This window comes from Pseudopipra pipra, chromosome 4 (genome assembly GCF_036250125.1).
Source record: "Pseudopipra pipra isolate bDixPip1 chromosome 4, bDixPip1.hap1, whole genome shotgun sequence".
NCBI lineage: Eukaryota > Metazoa > Chordata > Aves > Passeriformes > Pipridae > Pseudopipra > Pseudopipra pipra.
The window spans coordinates 58,779,252-58,797,746 of NC_087552.1; the positions used below are offsets into that span (position 1 = coordinate 58,779,252).

At 36.1% G+C, this 18,495-nt stretch overlaps 1 protein-coding gene across 9 annotated transcripts in view; it reads left to right on the plus strand.

Moving 5' to 3' along the window:
* Positions 1 to 18,495, plus strand: part of KCNIP4 (potassium voltage-gated channel interacting protein 4) — a 405,894-nt gene that overhangs the window by 349,302 nt on the left and 38,097 nt on the right. For 7 of the 9 annotated variants that reach the window (XM_064653114.1, XM_064653117.1, XM_064653110.1 and 4 more), the window contains one exon: positions 10,536 to 10,660. In XM_064653114.1, coding sequence (XP_064509184.1) covers positions 10,536 to 10,660 — 125 coding nt within the window. Of the gene's footprint in view, positions 1 to 5,326; positions 5,429 to 10,535; positions 10,661 to 18,495 lie in introns of all 9 variants that reach the window. The other 2 variants (XM_064653109.1, XM_064653108.1) reach the window with 1 other exon arrangement.

Below are 18,495 nucleotides of genomic sequence, written 5' to 3' on the forward strand. Positions count from 1 at the left end.
ATACTAGGATATTCCCAAGTTTTGTGCTGAAGAAACTCTGCAATTTTCATTTTATGCTCCTGGAGATCACAGAATCACAGATTGAACCAGGTTGGAAAAGATCTTGAGATCATCCTTTTCATTTGACAATCCCACAAATACCCAACTGTAGTTACTGGTATTGACAAGATCACTGGTTCTTTGCCGTTCATTTTCAATCCATGTTCAAGTCCTGTTGGCCTCCAGAATTCCCAATTGGCTCTGATCTCTAATTTATTGGTAGAGAAATGTGACTACCAGCTCCTAATCTCATCTGCCATTGTGAGACTGAATTAAAACAGCATGTACAAGGGAATTTAAAGTGAAGGAGGGCAATTTGACTCTTGAGTTAGTGTTTTAAGGTATTCCCTAAAATGCCATGCAATTTTTTTAACTCATTATATTTGTGGCTGATCTGATGTGGTCTATATGGTTTTAGTAGTCAGTGAAACTGATACATATATTTTGTAATGAAAACCAGAAAGTTAGGGGTGGTCGAGGAAGAATCATTCAAATACATATGTACAGACAAATGAGATTGTCAAGAATGTTTTCCTGTCTTGTCAAAAAAAGCTGGTGATCTGTCAAGCAGCCTACTGATAACTCACACAGTTCCTTGGCAGGTGTTTCCAAAGAACTGAGGCTGAGACTTATAAATATTTATGTTGTCCATAATTTTATTCCATTCCCAAACTTACTACACGGAAGGCACACATACTCTGATTTGGCTCCCTTCCACAAGTCCTGAACTGTGAATATGAAATCGGCACTCCCCTGCCTCTCCATCTGTGATGAACCATCAACAGTTTAGTGGAGCTGCCAGCCCTTAAGGCCCTTGGAGAAATTCCATCATACAGCTGAAACTGAGCGTAAATCATCATGTCAAGAAAATACTTCACGCATTTCCCTTTTGGTTTTAAGAATCTTTGTCACCTTTCTACAAGAATTTTAGATTTAGGAAAATGACCTGTCCAGCCTGGATTTCAGGTCTTATGCTAGACCTCTTCCAAAAAAATCATATTCAGAACCAATACAACGTAGACATTTTTCCCATTTTTACAGGAGGACTTAAAATCCTAGAGGTGAAAAAAATACAAATTCCAGCACTACTGGGAGCTTGACTATACTGTCAAGGCATAGACATTTTTCCCATTTTTATGGGAGGACTTAAAACCCTGTAGGTGAAAAAAATCTGAATTCCAGCACTACTGGGAGCTTCACTATACTGTCAAGGCATTGGATGTGGCCAGTGGGTTGTAAATACTGCTGACTAAAAACTGGAGTAAGACTTAAATAGTGGGAGCTAGTCTGCTAACTGTGCCAAATAAAGGAGGGAGACTTTGAGAAGGGAAACAAATAAACAGAAATAAAAATACATGGAGAGAAAAAGAGTGGGGGAAAAAAGAGAGAATTTTACAGGTGAGTTTTCTCCTTCACCAACAGTGAAGGAGGAATTTGTTGGAAGAATTGTTTGTAGTTTTTGAATGAAACATCCTTTCAGATAGAATGATTGTTAGCTCCGAAAGCTGTTTTAAGGACTCAAATGACTGTGCCTTCTAAGTTGATATTTATCACCTCAATCCCATTACAAAGAGTCTGTAATGAGGCAGGAGGCAAGGCAGGAGGGTGCTTCTTTGAACAGAGAGCATTTGATGTAGGCAGGAAAGGTGGGCAAGAGCAGGAACAGCACTGTCTATCTTGTGCACTTAGTCAGGATGCAAGACAGGCTATCTGATTTATCTGCTGCACCAGCAAAATGTGGCCTACCTGCCCTTGCTTTCATGTTGACTACAAAGAATTTTCAAACAAACCAATCCCACTTAGAAAGGCAGATATTTTGCCTCTGAAAACTCGTTGTCTAGATAGTCTGGGGTAGTCTCACTTGTCTCTGCAACAACAAGTCAATATCTTGTATGTACTGTCTTTCTAAAGCAGGGATCATATGTCTGAAAAATGTTACATAGAGTTAAGGTAGTTTAGGTGTAGATATATATGATAAGGAATGTATGTTCATTTATAAATTACTTGTAGTTTATATAAATGTATATATATTATTTGGGTTTTTTTATAACCAGCAATGTCAACACTGTGATAAAGAAGTGACTAGGTCACCTGCGTAACAATGATCTGGATGCTTTTGGTCAAATATTATTTTTAAAAGTAGTAATTCAGAAAACAGTTGTACTGGCCATATGTATGCATGGTACTCTCAATTTAACTTTTATTAATAATTTACAGTTCTCTAGTTTCAGTATCTGTAAATCAGAGGTTTAAGCCATTGGTGTGTTTAACAGTTGTGACTTCAGATATAAATCATGCTAAATAGCAGTCACTCCTACAGGATGGCGAGTGTGCCCAGTGTCTATATGCAGCACAGGTGTCAGTACCTAGATATGAGAATATGTAAGCCATGCTCCAGTTACTGAACAGTTTGTGAAACATAAGCGCCTCTTGGGACAATTGCCCAAAATTCCGGGTGGTGTCATATGGATATGAGTTCTAGGACACTCCCACAGTGAATTCTGGGGGAAAATGTGTCTCACAGTTTAATTTCATTGCAGAAGCAAATTATTAAATCCAGAGCAAGCAGCACCAGTTAACTAACCTGAATTTGAAGAACTTTCGCACTTACCCCAGAGGATTTTTTGCCTGACTGGGTTAGGGATAGCAGCTATGAAATTTCTAGTCAACCTAGTATTAAAAAAAACAGACCAAGAAGAGTTTGGAAAATTCAGCTTCCTCTGAATATCCATTTGCAGGATAAGAATTATTATTATTCTATTTTAGAAGTTTGAAGGGAGAGCATCAGCCCATCATGTTCAGTGTGTTGATGTTTCATAGCTCTTCTTCTTTCCATGAACAGTCATTTTAAAGACTGGTAATAAGATAAGTCTCCTACTGTGTAATAAATAATCTATTTTAGAGTAATTAACTTCTTAATGGCCACAGCTTTTTCCTTAACCTGTTTCACACTGGGCAGATAGGTTCAGAATTCACAGAAATAATTATAATATTTAATCTTAATTAACACTTCTAGTGTTTTTACATCTATTAAACACTGATGCAGCATAGACCCGGTGTTCAACATGTTTTCTCTGTATTTGTGACTCATGAAAAATCACATTGAAAGTTGTAGTACTGATCAGGAGATCACAACAGTAGCCTGCAATACCTGCAGAGTAAAATGAATGCAACCACTGAGAGTGAAAAGCTTCTGTGCTGCTTTATCTTACTGTGAGAATATAAACTAGTCCCTTCACCTCTGTCCTGACTATAGTGTCAGAATTTTAAACTAGTTGCCAGAAGTGAGTAAAAAAATTATACTATCCTCCCAACTTAGTTACCCCTCTGTTATTGCTTTCTTCCATGTATATATTTTCTGTTTTGACTTTGATCATACCTCTGCAAAGCCTATATGGTTTTCATTGAATTCCATGAGCTTTTGTGTAAGCCTAAAATTAGCAAAATTGCCTTTTTACTCAAGGCTTTGAGCTTCGTGTGGACCTATGTAATTATGTCAGTGATACATGGATAGTACAACTTTGCAAATCTTAACTCAAGTGAATAAGATAGAAATAGATGTCTATGCTAGAAGAATTCTTAATAAAGGAAAAAAATCTTTAAGATAAACAAATTTCCTTTGTGCTTAGATACGTACAATACAAGCATAGTGTGATACTGCAGACACTGCCAGCTGAGATAACAAGCTACCTATTTAAAGGCTGAGGCTGTGTACTCAAACTAAAAATATGGATTTTGAGACCCCATCAGATCCCATCTTGCCTTCTATTTTATGCGTTTATCTGCACAGTGTTTCTGATTTGAGCTAATGGTTAGGTGCTACAGATAAAAATGTATGCATTCTTGTTATTTGTATTAAAAGGTTTAGACATTTCCTGAGGTGGTAATTTAGGTCCATCTAAGCTTGTGCTGAAGCTGGATTGTTTTGTCCATTCACCAAAGCTGCTGCTCTCTCAGAGGCAGAATTTGCCTGCTGAAAGTTGGTTGATTTTCTCAGGCTGTGGCTGAGTCGTTCCTGTTTTTCCCCATTTCTTTTTCATTTTCTTAAGTGTTTTGCTTATTTAAAAACTGAGAAATATTTTTTCTTTTATTTACAAAGTTTAGTATCTTTAAAGCCTTTTTGCTTTCTCCTTCTGTTCCCAAATACAAGCACATACTTTTCTCAAGATGGTTTGGTGAGAGAAAGGAAACAATTCTACATCATGTCACTAATACCAGGATTCAGCACAAGTGCAGTAGAGGGGATAACCAAGATTATCCTGGTGCCTGTGCCCTTAGCAGAGGACCTGTCAGTTGTGTCTTTCATTTCTTGCCCCATCTGTTTTGAACTCTTGCTGTTGCAGCAAGAGCCATCATAGAGCAGCGTTTGTGTTTCCATGCATGCAGTCAAGATGCAAAGTGCAGGAGTTGCATAATGTCCAAACCAAGCTCTGCCTTTCTCAGGAACATAAATCAGTTACTCATCTGTTTTATAGATGTTAAGTCTGCTGTTTGCAACACATATCCATCCAGGCAATGCTTGCTCATAACACCCATTTTGGATAAAATGGTTTGTTAGACCTCACAGGAAGTTACTGTGACAATTTCCTTTGCAGTAAATAAGGGTAATGCTGTTCATCTGCTTTGTGGCACATGAACATTAACTATTTAGCCATATCAGTATTTAAAATGAAAGAATAGATAATACTTATTTTTATATATTTAGAATGCCAAATATTAAAGGGAGACTGGCTATTTTAATATCCAGAAAAGGCAAAAGTACCAGGTTGGTTACCACAATTGATAAATTTATTGTATGGGAAAGCTCAGCCATGGAACTAGAAGTCTGCCAGAAAGGACAACAAAAGATCTCTTTGAGATTTATTTGGTTTTAATTTTGTTTTTCGTCGTAAAATTCAAAATGCAGTAGACCTAAAAGTCTTTAAAATATGTGTCATTAAAATTTTTACAAACATTCTTTTACTTTTTCTTGTTTCAATTAAATAATCTGATACTTCTCTGTTAGATGTTTTAAGGTGGGTTATAAGAACTTAAATGGGTTGTAAGAATATTACAAGAGATGCACGCCAACAAAACTCATCTCCTTTATTGGAAAGACACTGGAAATAAAAAAGATGAAACAGTTTTGTTGTCCTGTTCAAAAATTCTGGTTGCCCTTTGTGATTCACAATGGCTGCCATCTGTTTGGCCTTTTCCCATCAGTATTCTGCTATAACGATGAACTCTGCAGCATGTACAGAAATTGTTCTCAAGCCTTTGTTAACAGTCCTGATAATATATTTTTTAGGTTTCCTCTACGCTCAGAACAGTACCAAACGCAGCATTAAAGAGCGACTTATGAAGCTCTTGCCCTGCTCGGCTGCCAAAACGACATCTCCTGTTACTCAAAGCAAGTTTTATTTTTCATTTGATTTTTTTTTTTTTGTTTGTTTTTAGGTTTGCATGCATCAAAAGTTATACTTTCATTAACTGCTCATTTGAGAGGCAGGATATCTGCTGAAGTAATCATATGCTCTATCGAGGTTTAAAATCGAGCAATGAACAGATTTTTGGGCTGGTAACAGATTTGTGCAGAGTAGGATGGCAAGATACTAGTGGCAGGGTCTGCCACGCAGGGGCTGCTGGGCTGGCATGATCTGCAAGTGAGTTGAGAAGTGATTCAGTGGTTAAATTTAATACCTACTCTCCATGTGTTTGAAAAGTGGTAGCTTTTTGTGCATATTTATGCATGTCTCTGTATGCTTGCTATCCAATACACAGGGAAATACCAGCAGTACTGCTCTCAGAGGAAAGGCTTGGCCCTGCAGGTTTTGAGTATATTACATCAAACTATTTAAGGACTTAAAGTTGGTTCTGAGAGAAAAATAATAATCAGATTGAGAAAAAAGTGTGTGAATATGGAGGTAAAGGAAAAGCACACTGACACTATCCTTAATGTCCTGATATGCTGTGAGGAAATAAAATCTCTCCAGGGTAGGTAACAGATAAAAAAAGAGGGACAGAGGGAGTGAGAGATCTCAATACATATATACATATATATACTTGTAGAGAGATTAATTATAGTAATAACACTAATGTCTTCCTATATAAATTGTCTGCTGTAGCTGATTTTAAAATACCTCTGTGGACCCAATTCAGTCTAGATTAATTTGACTTAATTCTAGGCACTAATATGAGCACCTAAAAGTAGAAACTGAGTGGTTCATGTGCTTCCTGTATACTCTTCTGATAAAGCATATCAATCAATCTAAGGTAAAAAAAGCCTTCAAGAGCAGTTCCCCATGTCTAGTGCATTCAGGACAACCCAAGGCAACTTGGCTATGAACACAGGTCCCTATTAAGTGCCAAGACTTGAGGGGTATGGATCTAGGGTTCCTTTTTGCTATCCTCCTTCACTGTCTTTCGTATGCTTCTCTATAGAGAAAACTGTGGTACTTGCTTTCCTTTCTAAGTATTTGAGATCTCAAAGCTGAGAAGCTCTTATTTTCTGGATGTACAGTGATTTTTTTGTTTCATGATAGCTTCATGAAAATAGGATAGCTTAAAAAGGTGAATTACTGTTATGGCATCTGATTCTTTATGTAGAAGTTGCGTTCAGCTATATTACCTGAATAAAATAACTTTAGTGTATAAAAGGAATCATAGAATCACAGAATTGTTTGAGTTGGGAGAGAGACCTTTAAAATCATTTAGTTCAATCCCCCTGCCCTAGACCAGGTTGCTCCAAGTCCCATCCAGTCTGGTCTTGAACGCATCCAGTGATGGGGCATGGAATAAAGAAAGGAGATAAATCAGAATGAATAGAAGGTTTGTTCTAATTGTTTGAAGTTGATTGGAAAGCAATATATCCCTTATTCCTTGCACATTTCTATACAAGCTCCTCATCTGCACAGGTAACCAAAAATATTTAGAGTCAGTTTCAATAACCTTGAACATGTAAAACTTGTATTTTCTTGCTGAAAGTGTTTTATAAACCAGAAGAGAGGTTGCAATAAAACAAGTATTTCATATTTGAGAACCAAGAGGTAAAAAAAGGTGCATTCAACATTTTTCTCTGTACTCTCCTCAATAATGAAGTGCTATCTTAAGTAAAAATTTTATATTGTGTGAAAACATTAAATAAGATTATCATTGTAGAACACATTGTTATCCCATTTTGACATCATGTGCTATTTAATTTCTGGTAGCATGAAAGAAGCAACATTATAATGTAGTAGGAATGAAACCAACACTACATACAGTGAACAGTCACATGATATGAATTTCTTAGAAATTATCAGGGGAATATTTTTAAAACAAATAACTTGCTGAAATTTACATAGCCTGAATTTGCTCTGCTGCACTTAACTTCTATCAATATGTACAGACAAAGGTTATCTGAATAAGTAAAATCTTATTTCAGCATTCCTATTAAATATATTTCAGCTTTCCTATTGAACAAAACATTTAAAAGAACACTTTTCTTATTTTTGTGATTTTACACTTTTCTTATTTGTGTACTTTAGTCTAGTAAGTCTAAACTTTAAACCATCATTCCTTTGATAAGTGCATGTGCTACAGATAGGACTAAACTCAAGAATGGTTTTGGAAGACAAAAGGATGCGTGCATGCAGTTATTAAATAGGTAGGGAGGCTATAATGTGGATTTTGTGCAGGGAAATTCGTGTGCACAATTTTTACAGATATGAACTGAGCCTAACTTTGGACATGCTTCTCCAGCTGACATTATTTGAAGAGTATATCTGCTTTTTGCATTGCTTTTGCCATTTTGTTCTTTAATGAACAGTGAAAGTTTCAAAGCCTAGCTCACGTAGCAAATACATTAAAACCTGTCTTTACTATTTAGCTATAACAAAGCTACTTGTTCATTAAATCAGTAAGAATGTTTTGTTTAATATATTAATGAGGGAATGTGGATTTGTTTCTGGTTTTCAGCTGGCATGTTATCTTTCTATGAAAAACAAGAACTCTCAACTTTCTTAGGCTGAAGAAACTAAAGAACTGAAAAAAACTAATGCCATAGAAATCATTAATGTTTAGAAAGAGATACATTTTCACACATTTTCCCTGTATATTTTAAAGTATAGATTTTTTTTCCAGCCTGGATAACGGTAGATAGAAGTGTGAAGAAAAAGATTAAAAACCTGGAAGTGACTCATGAATGCTGTAGCATTTTAATCAGCATAGTTGGCATATTTTAAGGAAATTTATGGTGATCTTAATTTTTTTATTTTTTATATCTATAAGACACTACAGAAGTTGAGCGTGAAGGGTGTTATACTGAACCTTTTCATTAACAGAAAGACATCATCACCCCATTGCAGTCTTCTACATTCTCACCAAACCATTTAAATGCAATTAAAATATCTATTGCTAATGATATATAAACATTGTGCTCAGCATCACTTTGTCTGGCCTTTTTCTCTAGCCTCACATTTATTATGCATGCTCATTTAGCTTCCAGAAAAGCTTGTAGATGTCTCTTTAGGTAGCCAGATGTTTTACAAATGGGTGCTTAGAGCACTCATATCCAGTTAAGTCCTTTTCTGTCTAAACAAAAGCCCATTTAAATCCCCTATAGCTATTTGAATATAAAATACAAGTGAGCTTTCAACAATATTTATTCTCAGGTTGATTATTTTGCCAATTAAGTACCTAGTGTTTACTTGCAATTGATGAAAAAAAATTGGCTTTATATTTACAGCATTACATTTTTATAGAGACTACGGTGACTATATAAAAAACTATAAAAGATTAATCCCTTAAAACATAGTGGAAAGGCTTTAGAATCTGTGCAAAATAAACCCTGGATGTTCTTATGTGAAATTATTATGGGACTCAAGAAATTAGCTACACCTTCTTTGATTAGGAAGACAATTTCTTAATTCTGAAACTATTTTGCTTCAATGTCATCTGTAAAGGCAGGATTTTCAGTACTTCCTCTTTGCACCTCAGGATGTCTTGTTATAGAAGAGAGCTGAGACTTTCTTACAGTCTATCTTGTGAGTTCAGATACTGGCCCTTTAAAACTACTAAACACCATAAGGTCAATGTAAAGTTAGTTGAGAGTTTTGTCAGTAGCATTTAGACTGGAAATTTCACAAAGATGGTAGTGGTTTGTGAGTTTTATGAGATAATCTATTAAAAAAAATGAATCATAGAATCATATTATAGTTTGCCATAAGCCAATACACAATGGACATTCTGAGATAAGACTGGAGGTGGCACTGAAATCATCTGAATAACACTGCAATCATCTTCCTGAGCTGAGTGCTAGCAACAACATATCTTTGACTGGAGAAAGGACAAGGCCCTAAATTTTGTGAAGATTTATCCAAATAGTTTATGTGATTATATCTCTTTAAAGGTTGCTCATTTTTTTGTTTATCTAAACTGTATCTTCTGATGCCAAATTTCTCCCAAACTGCTGAAAGTTATCACTGCACTGTAGCAGAACAAAAGTATGTGAAACTGTAGGCATAGTATTGTTTTAATGGACTATTCTAATATTGTGCTCTTATAAATATTGAAGTGAATAAAACTTTATTTTAAGGATGCAGAGTACCAAATTTTGATGAAATTAAATATATATCTTCAACATCGTAGAAGTGACAATTAGGCATGTTCTGTCCTTACATTTCTATAGTTGGTATAACTCTTAAATCAAAATAAGTCAGTGATTTCATTAAATTAGTCTGGAATACTATATAAGTTATGTTTAATGCTTACAGTACTTAAAAATGCATACACACATTCACATTTTTGATTAGATAAATTACCTACTCCCAATATATAAATACAGACTGTAAGTTTCTTTAGCTGTTTTATTGAACTTTCACATTTAAAACTCCACCTGGGAAAAATGCATTGCTATCTCTCATTGTTTTAGGGCTGCACTCAACTATAAGCCTTGAATATGTACATTGGCATTCTTGTTCACCTAAAGAAGAGGTCACTAAGATCATCGTGTTCCCCACTTAGGATGCTCACTATCAGTAATGTTTGCCCTGAAGGATTAGTTATACCATACTCAAAGTAAGATATGCTGTTGGGTGTGCAACATCAATCTCACACACTTTCCAAAGGCCAACTTCACAATAAAAAACCACTAAAAATCCTAACCTGATACAGTGAATTCACATCCATTAACTAACCGAGGGAAAATTTTCAGTATTCTGGAGTCACTAAAGTTTTATAAAAAATTATTTCCTTTGGTCAAAGAGTTGTAGAAACAGAAAAGTCATGCTGATTGTGTCATGCATGCCCTTGCAGATTGTTGGCTTTCAAGTTTATTGTTATTTGTACTTATGAGATGATATCCAGATCACTGGACCATCATTGCTGTTCTCTATTCTTTGCAGCCACAGAAGCAGATAGATGCCCTTTCCCTGTGAGTTCAAAATGAACACGTCATTTGTCTTTCCTGCAAAGGTTAGGTATTTTTATCTCCTATATTTCTTTTTGAGCTTTCATTCTCTGTCTCTTGTATTCTGCAGACACTGTAGAAGATGAAATGGAAATGGCCACAGTACGACATAGACCTGAAGCTCTTGAACTGCTGGAAGCACAGAGTAAATTCACAAAGAAGGAACTTCAGATCTTATATAGAGGTTTCAAGAATGTAAGCACTTCCTTTTTGAATTTACCATCCATTTACAGGATAGACCACTGCAATCTTAGCTCTGTAAGTGTGACTGGCAGTGCAGCTCATGGGGTTCAGTAAATAAATACTGTATATCTGGTCAGGTGAAGAAACAATCTCTCTGTGACAACTGGGCTATTTAATGACCAGAAGACACACAAGAAATAAAAAGCATCCATAAGAGAATTATAACTTAGTATAATAAGACATTGTTCAAAGACATATTGAAAGTTGCATTAAGGTTGTTTGTCCACAGGTGCAATAATGGGAGAGTCCTGAAGAATTTGGTCACTAAGAGGAAAGATTTTGATTTTTGTATTCACAGTAGCTGTCACAAAAAGTAATTGATGTCAATTGGACTAGAGGAATTTTTCATTTTGTGAACAGCAATAGATGACTTCTTAAGTTCTTACTAGTTCTACAAATCTATAAACTTTTTAGATTGCTTTACTGGCAGTAATTATTTGTGATTTTTTTTTTGCTGATCTGTGTGATCAAAAACATTGGTAGGTCCAATGCTTTTAGTCAGCAGGCATCCCACCTGAGACCCCAGTACATGGGTGTAGTGTGACTCCTTTTCCAATGTCTATTAGCTGCCCTGTGGAGCTGGGCTTGTTGTTGACATGTAAGGCATGCATGGTTAGTACAGCAGAGAATTAAGACTCAAAAAGATTTTAGTAAGTAGCATTAAAATCTTTTTACTTTAAAAAATTTTTTAATTTTTTTATTCTACTGTCTTTTGTGTGATTAACAATTATGTAGGATATTGCATGCACCTAACATTGGCTAGAAAATACTTGATATTAAAAAAATTAATAATAACAATTGCTTGAAAATCATCTGTGTTTAATGTTAATCTACGTACTCAGCTGTGAGTATTGCAACTGCACAGATGTTGTCTCCTGCTGAGCTGAAGGTAAAGGTGAATTTAATTGTGTTTATCACTTTGTAGTTTAGTTTCTCTCTCACCCTTCTTGTGTGAAAAGGGCTACCTTCTTGGCCTTGGCATTTACTACTCAAATGACGCTGCATAATAAAGTATAATAATGATAAAAACACAGCGAAGCTCAACTATGGAATCAGAGAGGATATTTTCAATAGCTTATACAAGAAGTGTAAATCTTGCAGAATTCTTAGATGTCATGCATTTTGTAAAGAGAGCAAGCCATGCAAAGGGATGGGTTAGACATACATTCTTATCGAAAGCTTACAATGCGGGTAAGGCAGAGTCACTTAATGTGTCATGTCTATATATCATCCTCAGTTCCAGAAGGTATATAATGTTGGCATGTTAGTGATTAACAGTGATTGCTCTTAAAAGCTTTTCATTTCCTCGGGGTACCAGAGAACATTCCCCTGTTAATGACAGTATTCCCTAGGCATTGCAAATCATGATCAAATGTCCCTAATTCCCTAAGGCAAAAAGCTACAAAGTATAGTGGATAAAATAAGCCTTCTGTCTGTTTCTCTAAGAATAAATATTTTTAGAGTCTCAGAATTGAAAAACTGTGATAATTCTCTGCATAAAATGAGGTATGGAGAAAGAGAATAGGTTGTAAGGAAATATTTTAATCAATACCCATTTTAGCATTTTTTGAAAAGAGGAATTCCAGCTCTTCATATGCTTCTGTGTTCTAGAGTGTGCAAGTTCTACTTATAGCAAAGGAATGACAATGGTAAGACATGGTAATACATCTTTATTCATGTGTTCCATTTCCTTATCAGTACATGATAATTCAAGATATGCATGTATGACATATCTTTGACTATTTAGAGTTAATGAGTATGAACTTCAGGCATTTTGTGTGTAATATCATTGCAAAATTATCAGTTACTTTCTAAAATGCTGTAAAGCATGCCCAGGGCTAGTGATTGTTATGAAAGTAAATCAGTTTAATGTAGTATTCTTTAGCCCAAGGATTAGACTTCAGAAATGAAGGATTTCAAACTTTTGGTTGAGTTGGAGTTTGTTTTGTGTCTCATATTTATCAGTTATTACTGCAAAATTTGGTGCTAGATCAGAGTTCTCCAATCACTTCAGAGAACTGATAGAACAGATCCACCTCAGCTCTATGAGCAGCTTACCTATGCTGCACCTTTCCTGTCACATATCTACATTTTATCAAATACAATTTGAGTGGCTTTGGTGCATACTGATCCACAACATGGTCTGCACTTAGACTGTCTCCCCCTTACAGTGGTTGATCATCCACTTCTGCCTGCCACATCCCACCTCCCTCCTCGATCCCCTTCTTTCTGATCCAGATTAATGCTATCCTGTCGATATCTCCACCCCTGTGTGCTTCCTGTGTCTGCTTCATGTACCAATATATGCTGGGGGACAACCAGCTGGAAAGCCATTCTGCTTTGTTGGGCATGAGTCAGCAAATGTGTCTGTGCAGCAAAGGCAGCAAATGGCACCATGTCCTACTTACGGCAAAGCGTCACCAGGAGGTCAGGGGAGCACTGGGAGGCCACACCAGCCCTCCACTCAGCGCTGGTGAGGCCACATCTGAAGTGTTGTGGCCTGTTCTTGGCTCCCCAGTAGAAGAAAGATATGGACATACTGGAGAGAGTCCAGCAAAGGGTCACAAACATGTCCAAGGGACTGGAGCACCTCTCCTATGATGAAAGGCTGGGAGAGCTAGGACTGATCAGTCTGGAGAAGAGAAGGTTCAGCAGGGATCTTACCAGCATATATTAGTACCTGAAGGGTGGGTGTAAAGAAGATGGAACCAGGCTTTTTTCAGTAATGCTCAGTGCCAGGACCAGAGGGAATGGGCACAGTCTGAGACACAGGTGGTTCCTTAACATCAGGAAACTCTGTGATGGTGACTGAGCACCGGCACAGGTTGCCCACTGGGGTTGTGTCATCTTCCTGCTTGAAGATATTCAGAAGTTGTCTGGACATGGACCTGGGAAACCTGCTCCAGGTGGGCCTGCATGAGCAGGAGTGTGGAACCATAAATCTCTAGAGGTCTCTTCCAGCCCCAGCCATTCTGTGAGTCTGTGATATTCTGTTTGATCATTACATTAAGAAGAAAACTCCACTGAAAAGATTTAGGGAAACACCCAGACACACATCTTTAATGTGACACCATCAAAACTTGTGCAGATCCTACCTCTATGCTTTATGCTTTTCATTTGATATTTGCTTTTCTTACTAGCTCTTCAATAGTTTAGCTATATAAAGAAAGATAAATTAAGGCATGAATTGAAGTTACTGTAGTTCTGCTGATGTAATTGTTCTGTTAGACCAAATTTACAATGTCCTACAACACGGTAGTACTAACTGAAAAGTTTTTGGTTACATAATCTCACTCCAACCTGCTTATTTCTCTGAATCCTGTTGAGTTCTAGGATGGCTGTTCTGAGATAGGGTTGAACAGAACTTTTCACAGTTTACCTCCAGTTATTTATTATTTATGACTTCAAATTGCTCAAATATATTATGACTGACTTCAGATGAGAAAGCAACAAATACTCTGTATTTCTGTAGTGTTGGTGATTACAAAGTTTGATTTCTCATGTGTTTTTTACTTATACAAAAATAAAGTGGTAAATCTTTAAAGGTATTTCCATCAATTTGATTTTCCAGTGTAGGCAACTTACAAGCAAAATCCAGGCTGAAGGAGCACAGGGTCTGAGAGAGCATCTCTGTGTAAATGTTAATGCCTGAAAGCTTTAGAAAGTCTCAGATCACACTGTAGGATAGCTGATGCTCTGAGGAAGAAGAGGTAGAGTATAACTGCAGGGAATGCCCAAAGACAACTGAAATGCCTATTGGGACAATGGCTGTTTTGGTAGAACTGAAGGTCAGCATTTAAAATAAAAGGGGAGATACACTAAGGAAATTTAAGGAGTTTGGAAAAGCACCTTCAGATGACCCAGAAAATATTATAAAGAAAATTATCAAGGGAGAACTTATGTCTGTATTGGGTAATTTAGCCATTTTAAAGCTTCTATACTGTCCTTGAAAAATGAGCATAACAGAAGTCCTAAGCCCTCCTCAGACTCGAAAGGTTGTCCCCAGCACTCTGGTTTTAGAATGTTCCTGTGCTCTTGTTGATGAATTGTTGCTCAGCTGCCATCACAGTGGGACCTCTCTCCATTTTGTATTTGGCTTCCTGTCATCCCCTTTCTTGTAAATTGAAATTGTGATTGCTGCAGTCATTAACCTTTCAAACCAATGGCTCTGCGGCAGGCCTAGTACAAGTGGTACTTCACAATAAATTGTACAGACTATCAAGCATGCACTCAACATGTGGTCTTTCTTTCTCTTTTGTCCATTGATAGATCTCTCACAGTTTTACAAACATGCTGAGCTATAGCACATTTCCATTTTAAAAATACTTAGATAAGTATTTTTAAATACTTATAGTAAGATGCTCCTGTGCTAAACTTAGATGTTAATAATCTTTTAATTTTCGTTGATTATTCACATAAAAATTTTCGTAGAACTCTGTATTGGGAAACTACTAGACTTTGCAAGAAAACTGAAAGGATTTTTCATGAACATTTATCTTACCCGGCTGTATATCAGAGAAAATGTAAATTAAAGTCATGCATGTATAAAAACATCCTTGGAAACATACTGTAGCTTTAAATATGCTTTTCCATACTTGTGACATTTATTGGGAAAACAACATTTTTAAGATAACTTTCTTCCCTTTTGCAAATGAGGCAAACAATAATAAGAAAATGTTACAGCTCCAAGATCGGTTCGTTCATCACACTACCCATCATGTGCATAACTCAAATATGCTAATTTATTCAAAGATTTTCCATGTCAGTTATGGTTTGATGGAAGCATTGTATAGCTGTATGTTGTATTTGTAAGTCTCACAGAGAGTTTAATGAAAGGTAGTTTTAAAAGTGATAAAGCTCATTTATTGAGAGGTGATAAAAGCTCATTTTTGATTGTCTAAAGCATTTAAGTTTTGTATGATAAAATACAACTCTCGTTGTCCTTTTATGTGAAATTCTTTGCCTTCTGTTTAATCTTCTGTTGGTCGCTTACAGAAAAAAAATTAGTGAGGGGAAAGTGCCTGTTCTATCTAATTCACTAAATTTCCAATCTAATGAGTAGGAAATAAAAACATATGGCTAATGTCATGTGAATTTATCCATTTAAGGTATATTTACATGACCAGTTGTAAAAATATTCTTAGGATATTTTTGATAAATTTAATTAGATGACCTCCAGTGGTCTCTTCAAGTGAACAGTTGCATCATCTTGTGATCTGAACTGCCCACATTCAGATTAGATAAGTAATTTAATGTACTGGATTAGCTGATGGTCTGAAACTAATTACTGTTTCTGTACTGTGCACAACAACCCAATCCCCTCAAAACCTCAATACAATGTAAATTTTCACATTCTTAGCTGTAAAAGATCTCCACAAACAAACAAACAAACAAATAAAATCTGTATAAATACCATCAAAATTTGAGTTGATGTTTGATATGGCCATATATCTAGGTGCTCTGACAGTACAAGAGTTTGGGACACAGAATCTTATGTCATCATTAACATTACAAGGCAGTCAGATTCAATGTTTTGATGCTTATCTTCAAACATCAGTTCTAAAACTCATATGATAGGTGCTCATGTTAAAATTTCTCTGAAATTATCTGTGCTAGACCCAGGGGGATGATGTAGAAAACTGAAGTTTAGCACCAGCTCTCATTGCAGTCTGTTAATGCAGAGGCAGCACCTATGAACTGCAATTAAAGAAGCCTTTAAGATGGCAAGGATGCCACTTAGGCTGGCTAATATAAAACACCAGGTACATATATTTATCTGAATTTATATCCCTCTCCAAAGCCTATGGATCAAAATATTAGCCACCTTCATAAGCTGATCTGCTGAGAATAGGTACCTGAAAGAACAAGATAACTTTATCCACATTTGGTGTAACAGCCTGGGTAGTTAGAACATTTTCCCATGTAATAAGAATTTTAAAAAGAAAAAGTATAAATTTTAAAAAAGTAATTTGGATTTAGAAGAGCAAAATTGATTTGGCGCACTGAATAAGAATAATTTTCACTGTATAAATCATTTTTCTATTCCTGCAATTTTTTGTTTGATGAGCATGAAGGTTGGGTGTATACTGTATATGTACTAATTGCTGCAAAACCTGAAACATCTCCATGTAATTTTACTGGTACTGAAGTTAAAGCTTTCAGAATGGTTTAACTTTTCTTATATATTGGTATACATGATATTCTAGAAATGCTGAATACATTTGTTTTTTTCACTGCAATTGGAAATTACTTGGTAAGAAAGAAGGTGAGAGAAACATATCTTAGTGTCCTACACATGTATGGCTTTTACCTTTATGGCCATTCTATTTGCACAGCCTCTGATCTATGGCTAGTAAAGATGCACAATTCTGTCTTTCAAATGTCGTTTCTAAGATAATCAATGTCCTGCTAAGAAATTATTTAGTATAAATTGAAAACTTGTACTGACAAGGGACATAGGCATTTGACACTAAAAGAAATTAAAAAATGGGTGTTGCAAAGAGTTTGAATACCTCTGATGATCCAAAACAGAGATTTTGAAACTCTATTCCATTTTCCTTGCTTCCTTACTTAACCTTTTCCACCTGTTCTAAAGCATGACAAGGGGCAGTGACAATATAATCCTCTTAGTTTATATCTCTGGAACATTATATATTATGAAACAGAAGCTTTGGAAGCTTTCACGCTATGAGAAATAACACTTTAGCTTGAATCAGCTTTCTCTGAATTGCCAGTGTCCCCCACCTCAGAGTCAGTAGAATGTCTTCAGTTTGTTGTGATCCCATTCAATTCTGCACTGAATCTGGACGTTTGTATTGCAATGAATAAATGCAGATTCAAGAACTATACAGACCAGAAAAGTGAGGAAAAACCCAAAACTGAGCATGAGTGACAATGGTACAAATGCAAGAGTATTTTGCCCCTCACATCAGTCCTCCAAAGCTTATTCTTGCGGGTAAAGTATCTTAGAGTTTAAATATGCTTTTCATCCTCCCCTGTGGAGTCCTAGTACAGCAAAGAAGATTTTTAATTTGACCAGCAGTAAATGCAGTTGCTTTTCCCTCAAGATTTGATGACTGTCTGTAGAAGTCCTAGAGTTACACAGCATGCAATCTTAGCAAGAGCAGGATCTTTCCAGATGCAGAATTTCTATTCAAACAAAAGAGAGCCTAGGAGAAAAATATAGGTCAGTTAAAGGTTCTCACCTGGTTCTCTTGGCTAATGTGAATCAGCACTAAAACCATTTGGCCTATATCCTTCTGTGACTCTGAATATTAAACAGAGTTGAGTTGAGTTGCTCTATTGGGCTACAGTGCATGAGACATTCTCATTGTGCTGAAAGCTTTTGTAGACATGCTGACCCTCCTGCACAAACAGTGTTTGAACAGCAGTGTTTTGGACACAAAGAGAATGTATGTGCAAAGAAGCATGAGCAACTTGTCTTTTCAGGTGACACCTGAACAGGTTGTGCCTCATGAATATAAACCTAATAACTTGGAGCATAGAAACGCCAATAAAATGGAGAAAAAAATAAAGTAAGTTCTGAATTGTACTAGAAAAATCAGATATTCGTAATTCAAACTGAAAATTAACATCTTACCATGTTAGAAAACTCCTGTGACTTGCCTGTCTTAATAAACTAAATAGGCAACAGCATAATGAAGCTCAAGCAAGTAAGCCTAGAAGCTGGATACCATGTCTGCTGTCAATAGACAGATTTCTGTATATCATCTTTTTCTCTAGAGAGAGAATTTCAGAAAACATGTATAATGCACATAGCTCAAATT